General features: G+C 38.7%; 1 protein-coding gene across 5 annotated transcripts in view; it reads right to left on the bottom strand.

Moving 5' to 3' along the window:
- Positions 1–20,013, bottom strand: part of crppa (CDP-L-ribitol pyrophosphorylase A) — a 52,238-nt gene extending 32,225 nt beyond the window's left edge. For all 5 annotated transcript variants that reach the window (XM_006791824.3, XM_006791826.3, XM_006791825.3 and 2 more), the window contains exons 1-6: positions 19,607–20,013; positions 16,898–17,171; positions 10,560–10,709; positions 3,923–4,027; positions 2,626–2,671; positions 663–760 (exon numbers count right to left, since the gene is read on the bottom strand). In XM_006791824.3, coding sequence (XP_006791887.1) covers positions 663–760; positions 2,626–2,671; positions 3,923–4,027; positions 10,560–10,709; positions 16,898–17,171; positions 19,607–19,842 — 909 coding nt within the window. In that variant the 5' untranslated portion in view covers positions 19,843–20,013. The remainder of the gene's footprint in view (positions 1–662; positions 761–2,625; positions 2,672–3,922; positions 4,028–10,559; positions 10,710–16,897; positions 17,172–19,606) is intronic.
- Between the last annotated feature and the right edge of the window lie 469 nt (positions 20,014–20,482).

Below are 20,482 nucleotides of genomic sequence, written 5' to 3'. Positions count from 1 at the left end.
ACAGTTGTTTCCTACTGGATATCCCTCTAACTGGATACTAAGAACAGTTTATTTTGATTAAAAGTAATTTGCCACATTTGTTTATTTGCCTTCTTTTCAAAATCCAGGTTGTTTGAGTTACTGGTTACATGGCTTCCTCTAAGGAAACCCAACGGTTGTTGAGGTAAGAGGAGAGGAATTCATATTTGGAGCCTCTATGTGGTCTGTGCTGTCAGATGTCCCAGACTGTCACTCTTTTCTGTTTTGCACATGGACACTTTACTCATTGTCTATCAGGAACAATTTTACAAATTAAATAGAGGATGTTTGCTATCTGGACTGAAGGCAATTTGATATGCCTACAAAGTGACTACAAGTTAAGGAGAAGGGGCATCTGCTCCTGCGTGCAGAGTCAGAGGAGGAGGCTGGGGCTGAGGCGAGGAAAGTTGCAGGGTGTGGAAGTCCCAGACAGGCTCCATTAGAGGTGTGACCACAGATGGCAAGTTTCACCACTGGGCCACCCAAGTGGAGCTCGCATAGAGTTTATGGGGAGATTTGAGGTATATGACAGGAGACGGATACGGGTGAGATAGAGGAAAACATAATGGTAAACTGGTGAGGCTGTTCAGTTTTGTTGTCATCACAAACAACACTTGAATTAGCTGTTACTGCCTCGTACGTACCATATCCAGAGCTCCAACAGCCTTCCGAAGAGCATCTGCCAGGTTCACAGCTTCCGCCAATCTACCTGTGATAACGCATGCCGATCGTGATAAAGTCTCTGAAAGAGAAGACGTGTGATATTAAAAACACAAAAATGGCAAAACTCTGAACAACAAATAAATCAATCTTGTCACATTTACAAGAGGTACACTTGAAAATTGACATGACTGCACCACAACCTGGCTTGCCTGGAAAATAATTAGGATTTGAGATTGAATATAAATTATCAAAACAGCATTGACTTAATAGTAGCTACAAAACGATCGGTACAGTTATCAGTGATGTGTAGTAAAATATACATCACTGAACATTTTTTCTCGAGAGTTATTTCTGTAAATTTACATCTTTGTTGTCAGTTTGTGTGGGAAAACGTAGCTTATAGACACCCAGACCCTCAGCTACCCTCCATCACCCACCGGACATGGATAAGCAGCAGTTACAAATAGGCGGCAGTCAGAGAGAGACTCGCCCCCAGCTTTTGGCCATTCCTGTGGGGAAATGTGGACTGACAAGCAAATCGACAGCTTTAGGTTTCACAATCAAACAAGTCTTCACTACAACAAACCAAGCCCTCACTTTTGCAGGTATTGCACCAATTTCTCATCTCCTTCCCTCATTTGTAAAGAAAAGCAGAAGATACCTGAAATCCTCTACTTGAGTGGTCTGAATCAAACTGCACTAAAATAAGGTAGGATCCATAAACTTTGCCATAGTTTCAAAACAAGAAAATAAACTTACTCAAAGTCAAAGTTCTTTCTATGACATTATGACATTACACGCTGACACAATACTGCGCTTCTTCAGCTGACACTTTACGGTTGGTAGTAATATGCAGTGCTCCCTTATTCGCAAGGGTCCGCCAGCCCGGGGCAAACAACATATTACTTATATTGCACGCTCAAAATGCTAAAAATAGCTATAAAAATAGCACTGTAGACAAAGCCTGATTCCTACTTTTCATAGTTATGACAATTAATTTATAGAAAAAAGCATTTGTGAAGTTTTATTATTTTTCCTGAATTCATTAAAGTTAAAGCTAACAAATACTGAACAGCAGCAAGTCCAACATGACTACCTCAATTTGACTTTTATCTTAATTTTAGTGATGGCAAACAGCGTCACCTACTGTGTTGTGGGCCCTTTGAGGATTCAAAGTAGGACTACAAATCAAATTTAAAAGTTCATAGATAAAAATAACACAATTTCACTGTGACATTCATCCCATTACACACTACTGCTGCAGCAAAACAAAGTAAGACTAACTATATTGTTGTTATTTGAAAACCTTCTGTAGAGTAGCCATAAATGTTCAAACAAACACACACACTCTCTGTGGTGGCTCTATGCAATCACACAGAAATGCAAACACAAATTGAAACTCTCGTCCGTTTCTTGTACTGACAGATATGAGAACTTTTTTTCCACGTCCTTTCTAAAAATCAAACAATGAATTCATTCACCTCAGAGGCTCTGAGAATAATCACTTATGTCATCATCAAACAGGTACTTGTTGGTCCAGGTGCTGGCGGGGTGAAATATAGTGCTGTGTTTATTTCCATTTCTCTGATTATGATAGTCTCCCTTGTCCTGACTTGCTTTCTATAGTACTCACTGACTGTGTAAATCCACAGTGTTCATCCCAGGCTAAACAATACTACAAAGAATTTCTTCCTTTGAAAACAATAGCCTATTTTAATTCAATGTCACCTATTCACAACTCCAGGCCACACAAAAAGAATGTAGACACTCCTACACTGCTTATTTCTGACCATTTAACCTGTGTGAGAAGACCTAGTGGAAACAACCATTCATGTCTACCTGTCAACATACACATTTTAGATAAGTAAGAGGATGAAAAACTATTGTACTTTGTACTGTACATACAGGAAGCTCTATGAAAGCATATCCACAAAAGAAACTCACCTTTGATAATGGACTCTGCGGCAGCCAAATCCCGTTTGTAGGTCACCTGGAGGACAAAACAACTTGGGTTTATCCAGTCAGTTTACCCAAATGAAAGAAAGGAACATTTTATTTATGGAGATCTGTGCATATTGTTTCAGTTTCATGTGCAGAGATTTTCAGATATCTGCTCCCAGAAACTCGCTGGAATCTTATCTGTGAGCTACACTGACAATTGAGCTGATTATGTTGCTTTTTTCTCAGATTATTAGAAATATTCTCTGATAAAATTAACGTGTTCATCAAATACAAAACAATAGCTGCTGAGTTATTTCAGTGCGAAACACAAATAAAGATTTTGGTTTCACTAGAAATTCATTGACAAGCTGTTGATATATTTCAAGCTGCGCCAAAGTAGTGAATGAATAGACAGACAGACTGAGACTAACATTAATAAAGCCATACATGTGTTTTTCTAAAAACAAAAACAAGCCGTTTAGCTTCAATCAATGATCTGGACCTCAGATTTGGACTTTCCTCCAGTTTCTGCTCATTGTTTTTATGTCATGATGCACTTTCACATCTCTAAAGATTATTCAAATGAGACAATATGATAGTAACTCTGTAACTTCCAGTGGAATAAGCAGCATTTTAAGTATTTAGAAAATTAATTTGACTGAAGAAGATAGCACTTCTGTTAGTTTGCCATAGAATATGTTCCTACTTTGAAAGTAAAACTGAGGTGCTCAAACAACACCACAAATGTATCCCTTGTGCAAAAACAAGCAAAACAAACATCTGAGACTACACTCTGTTTTGTAATGCATTATCTCACAGTTTCATAACACATATACGATTCTTGATTTAGTTTTTGACTCCATAAATATTCAAACTACCTGCTAAAAAAGGGTTAGCGATCCATCGTAACTCTGACTCAGTGGGTCACTGTTGTGCTGCTTTGAGGACCGCAAAGTAAATTCAACCTGTTATAATGGAGCAGAGCCTTCAGCATGTAAAACCAAATTGCTTTCATATCAAGTTAACATTACGTCTAACTGAAAAAAACACGCGTCATTAAGAATGGATCGCACAGAAAACTGAGAAGAAAACGTTAATACAGTAGTTAGCCTAATTTCTATATGCTTATCCTGGATGTCACAGTCAATTTATGTGTGTTTCCTTTTTTGCCAGCACCCACAAACTTTCAATTCATGATTTATCTTTACTCATTTGATAAATCAGTGGCGTGCAGTTGTGCTAGCCAAAATGTCACAAAATCCTCGATCCCAAACCCAAAGCAGGCCCCTGGTGAGCTCACCTTCCACAGTGTTGGCGGACCCTCAATGAGCTTGGCATTGGTGCCACAGTACTGCAGAGCCAGATGGAGACACTCTGTGCCAAACTCGAAGTCTGACTCACTGCACTGCAGAGGGGACACAAGAAAGAGCAGATGCTGTGGACGGTCGCTGACACCAGTGTATTTCCATCAAACTCAGCGGAATGAAGGTACGTGCCGTTGTTCCACCACAGTGTATGCTCTGCTTCACATAAAATATGTTCTTACTAACAGATTTGTACAAAAGTTTGAAAATGTTCTATTTTGTAATCCTCCTTTTACCACAATCTGACTTGAGTAACAAGACGATTACTCATATTTAAAGAGCCAGTAAAGGACAAGCAGAAACCTCAGGGTTGAAAAATGAATCCAACACATAAATGTCAAAAACTGCAATTCCTCCAACTGGACACTTGAGGCTGCCTGACTCAGTTCCCATAAACTACCAGGTTAAAATGACCAACGTTAGAGCAGAAATAAGCAGGTTTACAGGTAGGTATGGGTAGTTTCCTACTTCATAACATTTCATTAAGAATATTTCAGTGAGTAAATTATAACTCACCAGTCTGAATGTTGTTAAGGTCTCTATTTTTGTTAGATAAGGGTGTGGACCACTTTGATTAACAGTCGTACCCACAACTCTCAGCCTATGTTTGTGGTGCTGGGGCCTTTTGAAGCTTGCTTAATTGAATTAATATAGTGTGCTTTGAAGTAGAGAGCATCCAAATAGTATGTGCTCGAATTTTGCACCAATTAGCAGGTACTGCCAGCAGCAAAATATGGTCATCTCTACCTTAAAAATCCCCACGGCATTGTTAAAACACACACTTATCCAGTCCTTTGATGAAGTCATCATGGCTACATCCATCTTTTAGACATAATCTATAGTAGAGGGGCTAAAAATATTAGATTCATGCCTTTGTTGTGAAATCTCAGACAGTGACTGCCAAAACCGTTTTCACCATGCCAGCTAATATCAGAATTATACCAGACAAGAGCCATTTTCAAGCAGTCTTTGTGAAAAGCAGCCCATGCAGAAAGCAAACAGCATTACTTTTCTCCATTGATCCAATCTTCAACACCTACAGTAAAACAAATGTTGCTTAAATCAACACAAAAAGCTTGAAGAACAATCGATCACTTGTTGTATTGTTTGGAGTTTTAAATCATATGTGCTGCCAGAGAGAAATATCTTGTCTTGGGACATCAAAAACACATCCAAACTGTTTATCCTCTGAGGAACGTGAAGAATTAATTAACTCAGTAAGAAAATTTGATTTTTGGCTTCTACTATTGTTCCCATTATTTGTGGACATGTGGTCATTATACCTTGAGATGATTGTCCATGGCCTATGGGGAACCTAAACTTGATTATACCAATTACCAAAATCATAATAAACAACCCCCTGGAGACATTTCATTTCCAACCTAAATTTCCTAGAGATTTAACATGTAGTTGTTGAGAAAGTTCATTGTGCACCAAATTCTTAAACTAGCGAACTGATGACTTCTACGATTTCTACGCTAAGCAGAAGCACCAAATGTGAAACAGTTCTTATAGATACTTCTTGCGTTGACTCTTTTTATTGGTTTGAAAGATTTTAGTTAACTTAGTGCACCTGTGTTTAAGAATTATCTTACATTTTTATTACTAAAAGACTTCAGGTACAATCTAATTTATTATGTACTGCTGGTATGATGTGCAAATTGCTAAATAAGGTACTTCTTTCCTCTGGGCGCTCCTCAGATAAGTTGGCTTTGTGCAGCACAGGTTAGACTTTCAGCTGAAAAGATTTCCATATCTGGAGCCTTTTATTTCACTCTCCATACTGTGACAATGTTTACACAGTAAAGGTTTCATAAAACAAAGCTGCCGTCACCACATTTTTCAACGGATGTTTCACAGGACGCTGTTTTCTTTGGCTAATGCGCTCTTGGAATTGTAGCCCTCTTATCTTTCTGAAATAAGATTTAAAAGGTGCAACACTGGTTTCATCAGGTTCATAAGACATTTTCCCACATTGTTGTGGGAGATGTGATATGTTTTATTTGGTGCTGAAGATGTGGTGTACAGAAATTTTAAAGGAGCATTTTGTTCGTTATTTTGTCAAGGTTAAAAGGTTAGCAGGCTCTGAGGTTTTCGTCTGAAAGAAATTCCTTTAACAATAAATAAATTGTTAAAGGAATGGCCAAAATTGTATGTCTTACAACTGTATCTTTTTTACACTGCAGTGTAAGGACTTCAAAAACTGGTGGATCTTAAAAGTAACCTAGTGAATTGGGTTTTTTGGTTTAAGTTTTATAGTTTAGGGGTTTTTTGTGTGCAATTCAACTTAGCTTCCAGAGAGATTTTGCCTCTTTCAGTTTAGTTTTCATTGTTTTGAAAGACTTTAGCTTTAGTTTTACTCTTATATGTTACAGCGTGAGTTTTAGTTTAGGTTGGAGTATACATAACATGGAAAAAAGTATTGGCCATCTACACATTACGCCTATAGAAGCTGCTTGACAATGGAAACCCATGCCTTGAAGGTCCCTGCACACAGTCTTATGCTGATGTTAATACCAGTGTAGGATAGGATCTCTGCAATTACAGTGTCACCAGAGTCTTTTATTCCCTGTATGCTTCAGCACTCAGTCACTCTGTAACTCTATGTGGTCTGTCACTTCACTTACACAATATATTACAGTACCACACTCAGATTTCATGAACTCTGTAGACCAGTGGTTCCCAAACTTTTTTTTTTTACTAGGCCCCCCTTTGTTTTACAATAAAAATGTTCGCGCCCCCTCACCACCTAAACACCCACCACCCGCACAAACACATCCTCCAACCACACACACCCATATTTTGTTTTCAAACTCCATTGCGGTTTATTTCACTCCTCAACCATTTAGTAAACAATTAAGCAGATACAAGTAAACTGCAATAAATTACATTACTAACTCTTTTACAATACGTCCACACCCACATGGATATTTTTAAAAACGCAGCTGTTTCTGTGCGTTTGGGTCTTTCGTCCACAAGTAAACGACGTTTCGTTCACACGTAAATGGTGTTTCGAATCACTGAAAACTGAGATTTTTTAAAACTCCTTTTTTGCGTTTACGTGTGGACGAGGAATACAGACTTCGTCACGCAACGTCAAAGGTATGTGCCTTTTTTCACGTCACGCTGTGCGCCACGTTATTGTTTACATGAGATGAATTGCAGAATGGCAGATAAGAGACAAAATACTGTTACTGTTAATCTGACTATCTGCAGGTTTTATAGACACACGCAGTTGCTGTTCCTCCAGACTGCATGGCTAGGTGACTGAATGTATACACCTGCAGCAATGGGACTGAAAAGACCTGAATTCAGAGATTAATAGGTGTGCCCCTGTAATTTTGTCCATGCAGTGTAGTTTTCAGGGGCACAATTTAAGTGTCTGAAAACATGGATTAGATTAAAAATGACCGACTCACAGTAATGTAAAGGTCACAGTTGCAATAAAGATAATCACTAAAGCCTCCTCAGGATGGTTTTCTTGTTTTGACCAAATTGACCGAGACTAAAACTAAAGTCATTGTCTATACATACATTTAATTTTAATTAGCTATCTTAAGAATACAGTACTGTTTTACTTCGTTTTTATTATTTCAGATTAAAAAATAAAAAGTTTAGCTTTAATTAGGCAAAAAAGACCTTGGGTTATAGCATAGAGTTGCTTAAGAACACATCCAGCAGATACGAACCAACATTAAACAGCACTGAATAACAATATCAACTCCAAGGAAAAAACTTCCATATTTAGCTGCTAAATTCTTCACGAACTGTGTCTGCTTGCTGTTTGGGTCAAAGCAGGTAGAGTGCAATGGGTTTATATGAGCTTTTTTTGCTGCCTGTTGCTGGAAACTATGCTGATTAGAGCAATTAGACTCATGTTCTAGTGTTTTTATGTCCTTGTTACTCTGTGTCTAAACTCATTAGAGTTCATTTTAACAATGAATATTTTATTTGTGCTTTGCTGGCTCCGTTTCTGAAGATCACATGCAAGTTTGGATTGAGGCGATGAGGTTTTCTCTACTACAAAGACAAATTCAGGCTACCTGAGATTATAGCAGGGTAATATTTTATCAAGCTATAAAAGAGAGGGGAGTCTTTTATATCTGGGACCATGGAACTGCAGAGAGAAATTACAGAAGAAATATGCTCTTGGTTTTGTGGTAATTTAACCTTTAGCATTTTCTCCTGGTACAAAGGCTCTTGCTGGGGACTGGATAAAGTGTCCTCCCTTTTGTCTTTTCAGCCCTGAGTTCTTCTGCTTTCAATAGATGTCAAGCTACAAATGAGCAGCTCTAGAGATTTTTCATGTGCATGTCCTAGAGTCTTAACCTGACAGACACCTTACACTTTCCCTTCTTTTGAAAAGATTGAAAAGGAGGCGAGGGGGACGCAATCTTACTCGACCTCCTTCTCCAGTGTGCCTTGAAAATACTGCAGAAAAGTGAGCTCATTTTCTGAGAAGGCCAAAGCCAACAGGCCTCTCAGAGCAATCTGAAGATCCATGTGTGCCAGGAGTAAAAATAACTGCAGACACACGGCGCTCCAATTTAAGGCATACTTAACGTCTTAGCTCAAAGTTTGCCGTGCCCTTGAAAAAAGTGACTATCGGAAGAACCCTCTAATGAAGTAAAGGTTGAAATAGCAAACTGGGAGCGTCTGAAAAATAAATAAGGTCAACTTCATCGACTTAAGTTTCACATTTCGTTGGCCCACTACGTTTTAGCAATAAACTTCTGCTTTCAGAGAACAATTAACGCATTTACAGTTTACGTCAGCGTATAATTCTTTCCATTTTTCAGGTACACATTGTAAAACACCCTATACATGCGAGAACATTCATCTGAATCCACCTAGACGTTCCGTGTAATTTCAGTCCTATGTTACCATTTTTCCAACTTAGCCTTTGTTCACTTTTGTTCCACAAACTAATCTTCTGCACTGTGGCAGAATATAATCGTGTGTGATTTCTTTCCTAGATGCAGATGAGGCCAAGAGAAAGTGATAGCACCCATGCCACAAGCTCTTCAGAGTGAAACCCTGCAGGTTCTGGCATATCAGCTGAACCATGAAGGACTATAAGGGTCTGTTATGATGTATGGGAATCATAAAGCCCTTTGTCATCCAAAGGGCTTTATGTCATAAAGCCCTTTGGATGACATGGATGACTGGCCATAAATCACCAGTCATCCATGTAATTTATACAAAAATTTACTTTTAATTGTATATTTTGGATTACTTTTCAAGTCCTAAGAGAAATTTTTGCCAATTTTGAAGTTGACCTATTTTGTTTTGTCTTTTCTTTCATTCAAGTTTTAGATAATAAGCTCAGCCTGTTTTTCTACACTGCGTTATGTATGATGTCAATGACAGCAGATATCCCTAATATAGTCATCTCAGGCAACAAGCTTCGACTGCGAGCAGAGAAGGACCACTACTTTCTATTTACATGCAGCAGCAAATCAAAAGGAAGTTTCTTAAAAGGTAGGGGAACCCACTGGAAAATCAATGAGGTTGGGCTAAGGAAATTTCTATTGTTATTTATAAAGTTGCGACAATTGTGTGGCATCAAGTAATATTTTCTCTGGTTGAAAATACCATTGTACTAACAGCTAAAATTAATCTTTAGCAAAACAGTCTAAGGACCTTGGAAAGAAAAGTGTCTGGACTTCTTTAGATTTCTTGAAGACGTTTCACCTCTCATCCAAGAAGCGTCTTCAGCTCTAAGAGCAATTGGTGGAGAGTCCCAGATTTTAAGCCCTATGGGAGTGTCCCCCAAGAGGGTCATGGATCCCCTATTGATCCTCTACCACACACAAGCCAAGGTCTGAAGATCACAATCAACCAGGGTTTCGGGTGAACCCATTGTGAAGTCTAGCCCCACCCTATCATGTAATTTCCTAAGGTCAACAGGCCCAGGATGTGAGTGGACATTAAGGGGTCTGGGAAGGGATCTCAAAACTGGATTATAGATGGCAGACAGTTGGTGCCATAAACCACAGAGGCGGTTCACAGTGGACATAGATGGCTTCTTTCACTCTTTCAAACCATATTTCTTCTCTGTCCAAAATGTGAACATTGTGTATGAAGTACAAGGTGGAAAAACAAAGACCAAAAGTGAAAGAGATAAACTGTGGTTAAACATCAATATTTAAACTAATGTGTACCCTCAGTCACCTTTGAAAGTGGGGTGAGGAGCCAGCCTTCACAGAAAAGCGCCAAATATGGTGAAAAAGGCACACAGTTACAGACGATCTGTCCTGAAAGGAATTACAAAACAAACTACAAGAAAAAGAAAAGCTCATATCCAGCTTGTTTTTCCACCTCCCACACTTGACCAATCAATGTGTGAAGTGGGTGTTACAGAAATGGTCGCACACAGACCTGTGTTTACAGCAAGACTTGACAGTCAAGTATTTCGTTTTTTTCTTTTTGTAAACTGAAATCTTAGCTAAATACAGAATGTCAGGTTTCTTTTTATCGTGCATATAACTGCATCAAACCAGAAAGACCTGAAACAAGATGCCTCAAACAGCCCATTTGTTTGTTAAAGATACATCAGAGTATAGGTCCTACCCTCTGATAGGCCTGAGAGATGACATCATATGTAAATCCTTGAGGCATCTCGCTGGCTCTGTACTTGGCTCTCTCCAAAGAGTGGTCTAGGTAGCCCTCGGATGTGGTGGCGATCACTGTGGAAACAAGAGGTCGGATAGCTCCCGCTGCCTGTTTAGACAAAAGTCAAAGCATTTAGGTTAACGTATTTGTGCTCAATCGTTCACAAGGACAGAATTTCTAAGAGAAAAAAGAGAACAAGAAAAGCTCTGTAAACAATGAAGTCAGTCCCAAACTATCTTCAAAAGAACATGAAATAATTTCATGCTATAAAACAGTGGTTCTTAACCTGAGTTCGATCAAACCCTAGGGGTTCGGCGAGTCGGACTAAGGGGTTCGGCAGAGCTCATTTTGTGCACCAGTAAAAAACATATGTATGTCTTGAATTTGAAAAAAATCTTATTTTATTTTTCACTAAAGAGGGGTTCAGTGAATGCGCATATGAAACTGGTGGGGTTCGGTACCTCCAAAAAGGTTAAGAACCACTGCTATAAAAGCAGTGTTATCTTGAGCTCTGGAATGTAATTTCACAGTTAGCATGCATATGTATGGAACATTTCTGCATACATATATACTAGGGGTGCAACGATAGACAAAATTCACGGTTCGGTTCGGTACTTTGGTGTCACGGTTCGATATTTTTTCGATACAAAAAAATGTTCATGCCTTTTTAATTTGTCATTTATTAAAATTATAAATATATATTTTAACTCAAAAGTACAGTTTTTAAATTTAATGTTGCTGAAACAACAAAGTAATAAAAAATAAATCTATCTGATCGAGAAATCACTCATCTTTGGAAAAGAGAGTTTATTACAGAGAAATGGCTCTTTCCAAAATAAAATCTATACTATACGCTTCTTCTGGGCTATATTCTCAGCAGCATATTAAACATATCAGGTCCCCATAAGGAGAATCATGTGCTAACGGCTGTCTAAATGACTCGGGTAAAGTTTGTAGCATGCGTGCTTGTTGTTTTTGTCTGCTTCCACTTGTCACTGTCACTAGGATGATGTCCGCGTAAATGTGCAGTCATATTCATTGTGTTCGCACTAGTGCTGTCAGCGTTACTCTGAAATAACGTTAACGCCACAACACTCCGTTAATGAGCTACCGCGGATTGCCCCGTGCGTGGTGCTGGACGGCGTCAACATGCTAACTGCGCTAACGCACTAGTTCCCACCCATGTAATTGAGCATTGCGTGGCATATCCGACATACTGTTTTACTTTTGTCCATGACACGCTTACCTTCAGGGTCATGCTTCACATGAAGACCAAAATAGTGCCAAAGACCAGATCTAAATGAGGGTGGGGGAGGTTCAATTTGCCATGTTGCTTAGCTTCTGTCTTGCTAGCTTGTGTTGCGCTCAGTGGATCTGTGCTCGACAGTGCAGCCTAGGTGGAGTAGTCGAACACAGATCCACTGAGCGCTCAACACAGACAGCATCATCAGAAGAAAAGTTGATAAAATAAATTAAAATTTTTGTATTGTTCATACATATGCGTACTGAACCGAAAGCTTCAATATCGATACGAGTATCGTTGCACCCCTAATATATACCTGACTGCCATAAAGCTTGCTGTAAAAACTATCACAGATGCTTCTAACAATTTTTAATAGTTTTTGAAGGGAGACTAGAGAAAAAACAAAAAGCCTTTTACAAGAAAGCATACTGAGGAGAACACTGATACATATCTATCAACATATTCATGCAAAAATACACAGAAAAATTAAAATCCTCAATAAGACAAGGATCACATTTGCTTCCAAACGCATAAGTAAGGCACAATTAAATCCAAATATTTAAGGTGAATGTCGTGAATAAGTACATTCACATGTACACATATTTATGAAGCGATGATTAGAGTTGGAATGTGCTAATAGTCATTAGACACACTCAAGGGAACCAAAAATATTCACACAAGGCAGTGTGCAATGAGCTGATGGTGCCACAAATCAGTCTGACCAAATACTGTGTGACTATACAGTTCTACAGAACAGAGAGAGGAACAGACAGAAACACTTAAAAGAGGAAAATTAGAGTTTTTCTATCACATGCAGTTACCTTACGTCAAAGCAAAACTCTATAGTGAGTTAATGTCAACGCTTTAGTATAACTTTTGCCCTTTATGATCAAAGTGTGACCTTTAAAACAATATTACTAAACATGTACATGAATCATGAATTATTACTATACAAGTAGTAAACTGGCCTTCACTTCAGATATTTTTTCATCAAATAATTCTGATTATTTTTCAGCCAAGAGTGAAAATTTCGAGGACAGAACATTTCCTTGATCACATGAGCTGGCAGCTTCACAGTAACAATAAATCCATCGTAACCAGAACAGCCAGAGTACGCACTACACACTCTGCACTTCCTCCCTTGGATATTTAAAATAATAACAACTTCTGAGATAATATTTTCATCTCTCTGTGGCAGATTGAAGACAGACTCCAGGAGTGGGCATTCAGCAAGCCTGTGTGGAAGAAACAAATGAAAGGAAAGCAAACATGTGTTTCTGCATGTTACACACGCTGTTAGAATCAAAATTAATCTGTTACGTTTTAGTGGAGACGGGCTTTCTATCATGAGCGTGGACACAGGCAGGATAATGGAGACCAGACCGCCCGCTGTGAATGCGCGTCACATAGCACGCATGGACTCTCAGAAACACCACAAATGTTTGACCTGTGTAAAGGAGCGCTTGCTTTTTTCATAACCTGTGTGACCTCTCTCAGTTTGGGTTCTTCAATCATGACTCATAATGAACCTAATCTGAGAGTTTCTTCATCAACGAGGCCGTGGCTTCGGCCTAAATGTTTTCTGCGTGTTACCAGTGACATAAACACCACCGCCAGGAGCAATGGAGCTGTCGGTCTCATAAACAGTTTATGAGAAGATGGATTCATCTGGTTTTAAAGGGGCGAGTGAAAGGTGCAATCAAAAACACTTTGGTTTTTCTTTGATGGGAGAACTTAAACTTCTCGTATTTTAGTGTGTGGTTAACTTTCTTGTACTCCTCACAGAAAAATAAAACAGCAGGATGTCTGATGTGTTTACACCATGTGCGTTAATTGGCCTTCTCTGGTTTTCTGCTAAAGCACAAGAAAAAATGAAGTATGCACTAAAGTTGCAATTTCATTTAGGTACGCTACGCTTTCCAAGAGTGAGGAACGACTGGCTTTTGTGGTTTTTCCTCTTTTTGCAGGAGGATTAAGATCTTTCCCTCAGTAGCTCCTGAGAGCTCCTCAGAGGTTTCCTGAATATGTACCAGATACCGAAAGAAATCTGTGTTTTATCTTACTATAAAGATTATTTAATTTATTCTGACTTTATTCTGCCTTTTACAATATATATATATATATATATATATATATATATATATATATATATATATATATATATATATATATATATATATATAATTTTTATTATACAACATTAATATTAACCATATTAACATTGCAGTAATGGGAAGGATTACATTTGAGAAGGTTGGAAGTTGTTTGTTGTGGACGCTGGGATTTGTAATGACTTATGGGATGTGTCGTTCCTTTACTGTTAAACATAAATATGTCTTTTTTTTAAGTCATAAGTCACCTTGCAGTTGTTTTTTGTTGTTGTTTTCATTTAAGACTTAAAATTCATAGATTTATAAATGTTTTTATGTTTCAGTGAAGAAAATCAATGGGAAATTCACCTCATTCATTGGGAAATTCAATTAATGGGAAATTCAGCTAGAGCCACTACTATTCGTTCTTCTTCTAGCTGTGTTGTTTACGACAACAGAGAACATGTTTGTAATGAAAATAATTGTGTATTCAGACACACCGGTGGTGTCTGATCCTGCCTTCAACCTGCCATCGGTGTTAGATACACTCTGCTGTTTTGTATGCGTTTACAGTCATGTGGTACTTAACCTTCACATCTAATGACATCTGTCCTAATGATGCCACTATTATTCAAATCAAATCAAAATGTATTTCTATAGCACATAATGACACAACAAAGTTAACCAAAGTGTTTCACAGTCAGTCAGAGCAATAGCATAAGACAGAATACAAAAGAAACAGTTAAAAGCAGGGCAGGAAACAATATGACAATTGTTTGAAACAAAAACTAGCCACAAAATAACGGTAATGGTTTGAATCAAAAGCCCGACTAAAATAATAAGTTTTAAGACGCAATTTAAAAGACTCGGAGGAACGAATATAAGGAGGGAGGTTATTTCAGAGTCTGGGAGCTATGACTGCAAAGGCCCGATCACCTCTGGACTTCAGACGAGACCTCGGTTGCGTCAGGAGCTTTTGATTGGAAGATCTAAGTGCCTTGTTAGGGATATACAAATAAAATTTTAAAGGTAAGCAAAAGAATTTTGAAATTGATACGATAATCAACAGGGAGCCAATGTAGGTTGGCTAAAACTGGTGTGATGTGGGCATAATTTCTAGTACCAGTTAAGAGACGCACAGCTGCGTTTTGAACTAACTGGAGCCGGTGAACAGAGGAAGATGGGAGGCCCGAGTAGAGAGAATTAGTAGTCTAATTTGGAAGTGATAAGAGCGTGAATGAGCTTTTCAAGGTCCTTCAAAGGAAGTTATGGCTTTGCTTTAGATATCTGACACAGCTGGTAGAAACGGTTTTTTACCACAGAGGAGATTTGTTTCTCGAGTTTAAAAGAGCTGTCCAACCTTACACTGCTATTAATGTGATGGCAGTGTAAGACTCAAAAGTGGTGGTGGCAGGACAGGTAGAGAAGATGGAAACACAATAGAAAAATGAGGACGTTTGGTTTTAGAAACTAGCTTTAAGTAATGACTCCTTCCTAGTTGACGGTAACACCTTCAGATATCCTGTTTTTGTCATTGTTTTTTGACGTGATTTATGTTTGACTGGTGTTTATTTTTAAATATAACATTGTTTATATGTTGGTTTTATGTATTATACTTTCCCAGTGGCTCTTGTTTGTGTTTAGCTGATTATTCAAGACGTGCAGTTTAGGTTTGTGGTTCTATGTTTGGGTTAGTATTTACTTTACTGTTCTTAACAGTTGCTGTTTCCATTCTGTTCCTCCAGTCTTGTCTCTGTGTTTTCTTTTGCCTTTTAGTGTTCCACTGCCTTGCTGTTTCCATGTTTAGTTTTTTATTTCCTGTTTTATTTTGATAGTGGTTTGTTTGTATCTTGTGTACAGCTCCTGTATTGTGTTTAACCTTCCCCCTGCTCGTTGTCTAGATTGCTTTCAGCTGTGTTTAGTTCCCCATCTGTTTCTCCTTCCCTCGTTACCTCTCATGTATATATTGTTACAGTCTTCCTGTGTTTTGTTGTCTGCCGAGCTGTGTGCTCCCAAGCTCTATAGATAAGCGAGTCAAGTTAGGCCGAGTACCTTTCCTGTATGCTTTGCCAGGTTTTCTCCTGCAGAGGCCCGGTGGTGGACAGAGTCATTCCACTGACTGATCTGTGCAGGGTTTGCATTATACCTCAAGTAAGCCTGAGCGTCATCTCGCTCTACATTGGGGTGGCTGTAGCTCGGGTAGCAGAGCGGATCAGCCGCTAACCAGAAGGTCGGTGGTTCAATCCCAGGCTGCTCCAGTCTGCATGCCAAATATCCTTGGGCAAGATACTAACCCCATGTTGCTCTCCGATGCATCCATCGGAGTGTGAATGTGTATGAATGCTTAGAAGTGCTTGTGTGAATGGGTGTGATTGGGTGAAAGAATTAGCTGTATAAAGCGCTTTGAGTGCTTGGACAGAGTAGAAAAGCGCTATATAAGAACCAGTCCATTTACCATTTACCTCCTCGGAATGACACCTCCAGGTTTCCATTTGTTGTTCTCGCTTTGATGCCCAGACCACCTCACTTACACTTCACTTATCTATGCCTCCATGCCACGACTTACCTCTGATTCCTCAGATGTCATGTTTATTATTTTTTACTTTTGTAAACAAAGTATTACTGGCATCACAAACAATGTTGTCTTCCCTCTTTTTTACTGGCTATGAGCCAGCTTTTCTTATATATTAAAGTTTGAAGATATTTTAAGAACAATCATTACAAGGCAGAAGCAAAAGAGGAACATACACACAGAGGATGATTACATGACCATGTAATAGATTAGATTACTCCAGGAAAGATCAGATTTGAGGTGCTGGAAATAAGACAATCTAAGGATGGAAACTCTGTTACAAAGAACACACAAAATAAGCAGCAAATGTAACAACGTGTTGGGTGGATTACAGGTTAGGTTCTAATACGTGATTAATCTTTTAAATATTAATCATTTTAATCGAACTAACCCCTTGTTCCTTGGCAGCCATTGCTATCTTGCACAGAAAATCCTCCTCCACAAAAGGCCGAACAGCATCATGTATGATGACAACCTTCGGTCTGCCCACTGCTGGCCTCTCCTCCTCACCCAGAGCCAGGACTCCATTACATATCGACCTGTGACGTGTCGAGCCTCCTGGCACCGCACGAACCTTTCTGTGCTTAAACCGCTGGATGATGTCCGTCATCAGGTCCATGTTTTCTTTGGCAACAGCAACCACAATGCTTTGGATCCATGGCACACTGCAAAAAAAAAAGAAACATCAGCTCAGAAATGCCTGATTTGTAAGCTGAGCCCACAGATGGAGAATTGGGACTGCAAGTATTCAAATATTTAGTATTTTTTAGGCTGTGTAATGTGGAAAAAGTCAGGAAAGATTTGAAAAGTTCCCAAAACACTGGATGACATTTTCTGACCACTTAAACATGCATAATATAAATATGTATAATATTTATATGACAATTAACACCCTAAAAATGCTTGTTTTAGTTTTATTTTAGCTTAAAGTATTCTTATTATTTAGTAAAACATATGCATTTGGGTAAAAAATAATATAGTTGTTTCTCTTGCAAACAGTTTACATTAAATTCACATACACATAAATAGGAAAGTAGCCCCAAGAGACCGTTAGCTTAGCATAGAGAAGTGAAGTGTGGGGACTAGTGGATGTCCACTAGTTCAAAAATCTGCCAGCCAGCACCTTTGTTTTATAACTAGAATGTATCATCTCATCTTTTATAGAAAATTAAAAGCTTTGGATCTTAATGTTAAACCATGCTAATAAGGTACTGCCTGCAGCTGTAGCTGATTGTAAAATGCATGAAAAACATGAACAAAATAGAAGTTCTGGGTTCAAATAAGCCACTTTTTACCAGCAAACTGGCAGCCCCTGACCCCTGGCAGCCTCCCTGTAACCTCGAGGAGGGCCACACAGGCTGTGTCTTTTCTGCTTGTTAATTTTCTGACAGGCACATAAACTGACAACAAGCTAAGAGGAGACACATCAGATTTCAAAAACCAGCTGTCGTTGTATTGTTGTAATGGAGGTCAAACAATGAACACGACACAGAGTAGCTCCGTATATCAGAACGAGGCACCAAATTGGAAAAAGCATGTGAAAGGGCACAAACGCTTAACGGACTGTTATAGGTTGAAAAAGAAAGGTAGAATTAACATGCTAGAAAAGTTGAAGGAGCATGACAGAGAAAAAGTTATCAATTCACCCCCTCTGCCAGTTGTGCAAAATTTAGCTGATCCCAATATGCATGCAAAGAAAAATCTACTGGAAAAAAAATATATATATTATGCAACTTATTTCCAACTAATTATTTTCCTCACACTGCACCAGCACATAGGGCTGTTCGATATAACGATATATATCGGATGACGATATAAAAACGTCTATCATTTCATTTTACGCTATTGCTTGTTTCGTGGTGTCGCAAAATAAACTGTTTACGTCAATATTTTTTCATGGTTTTGATGGTCACTGTAGTGGCTATATTAATTTCTTAAAGTTCTCTCTTTCTCTTATATTTAATATAACCACACTACTGACGGACAAGCACCTGTTTTTATGCGTTGTCATTAGCAACAACAACGGTAAAACCATTGGGTGCCTGCTTGTTTATTTTACACATAAACCTTTCACAATAAAGCTCAAAATCCTGTTGAGACTTTTCAAAATAAACTGAATCACGTGAAAGAGTATGCAGAGTGTTTATGGATGAGAAGCAAAAAAGAGCCATCAGGTGCTAAAAACAAAAAAACCTTAGACTCAAATGTTAGAACAGGCTTTTCCCCGCAGCACGCTGTGTAATAAACACTCACAAAGAAAACGGCTGCTGTTGCAACTTATGTCTAAAAATGTATCGTTTCATGCATCGGTTAAAACACTCAACTCCAGGTACACGATGCCCAGCTGGAAACACTTTACACAAGTCGAGCTGCTCGAAATTCACAGAATTTACAGAAAATGTTAAATTTTTGTGATTTATATCGTTATCAGGACGATAGATGTCTTATATCGGGACATGAGATTTTGGTCATATCGCACAGCCCTACCAGTACACCTGATCTTAGGGTTCATTCGCCTGCAAAGCATAACATGTATGCCACATCTGCACATCAAATACAGGACTGCGTAAAACGAGTGACCAGATTTGGATTTTTTCAGTACAGCTCATTTTCAACAGGATAGGGATGATTGCTGTAGAAAGGCTGAAAATGCATGAGTGGGAATGAGCTATTTTTCTATTTTAAATTATTTTCATAACTAATGGAAGCCAGGAAATGTACTGAAAATAGAAATCATCAACAATCAGTTGATTTTTGTGCATATAATGTCACAACATAGGAAAACATGCCCACCATATTTGCTGAAGCCAAAGCAAATATTCGAATTACCAAAGCTGTTTTCTTTTGAATTAAAAACCAGTATTCCCCCCAATTTCAGTATTTATATATATATTTTAATATGATTATTAATGAGCAATCAGATATTGACTGTACGGTGCACTGCGGGGGCCCAACGATTAAATATTGCCCATGGGCCACCCGAGCCACTAATCCGGCCATGGTGGCAGTAGCTGAGGCATTTTTCCTTCTATTTCCGTGTCTCCCTAATAACTAACAGGGATTGAATCTTGTCGCCTCTCCTATCGTAGACGTTTCCTACCTCTCGAAAGCCTGAATAGTGTAGCTTATGAGCGGTCTGCCAAGAAACGTGCAGAACTGTTTTGGTGTCTGTAGTCCCGTTCTTTCTCCGGTGCCTCCGGCAGGTAGAACCACCGATACAGGGAAGTCCACGCAGCGTTCTGCCGAGTGGTGGTCGCTCTTCCCGGCCTCGCACCTTGTGAAAATCCCGGGATGAGCGGGCCTGTGCGGTTCACAGTTATCACCCCGCGTGTTCATATTACTGACCTCAATATGTTTACAGATAGGGGTGTGAGGGGTTTCACTGTAGGTTACTTTCCAAAGCTATCCATTCCCTTCTGATGGGCGGGGTGGGTAAGATACCGAAAACGTGGATGGAAAGGAGGAAAATAGGGAACCACCGCTGTGAAGCGGGCAATTATCGATGGCGAACACTTCCGGTGAACGCTTCAAAATAAAAATAAAAGCGTTTGAAAGTTGCAAATGTAAAATTTATGAACTCACAACAGCTCGTAGAGTATTTATTTTGATTTAAAAAGTTAACTACACTTCACAACAGAGGATTAAAGGTGACAGTTTGTGAACTTCACTTCGTGAAGTTTATGTGACTTGAAGAAAAGTAAGAAAACAGTGTTTTCCCTTTAATATGTGGTCCTTAAAGAGGAAAACGCAGGATGTAAAAGTGAGAACTTTTAGAAATACTTAATTTGTGCACCTGTAATGTACTTTTTATTCTATGCATTCATTTGTACGTATGTCTTTCTGGTTTCCAAAAAAGTCCAGGGGATTTTTATTTTTGATTAACACAATTAGCCCAGTAATTTTCTAATGTTAACAATACTCAAACAATTTAATTGAATCCAGAAGCATCTAAATCAGTTTCATCTACTGTTCTTTC

The sequence above is a fragment of the Neolamprologus brichardi genome, chromosome 11 (genome assembly GCF_056152115.1).
Source record: "Neolamprologus brichardi isolate AB-2024 chromosome 11, ASM5615211v1, whole genome shotgun sequence".
Taxonomy (NCBI): domain Eukaryota; kingdom Metazoa; phylum Chordata; class Actinopteri; order Cichliformes; family Cichlidae; genus Neolamprologus; species Neolamprologus brichardi.
This window is presented reverse-complemented; position numbering and strand designations above follow the sequence as displayed.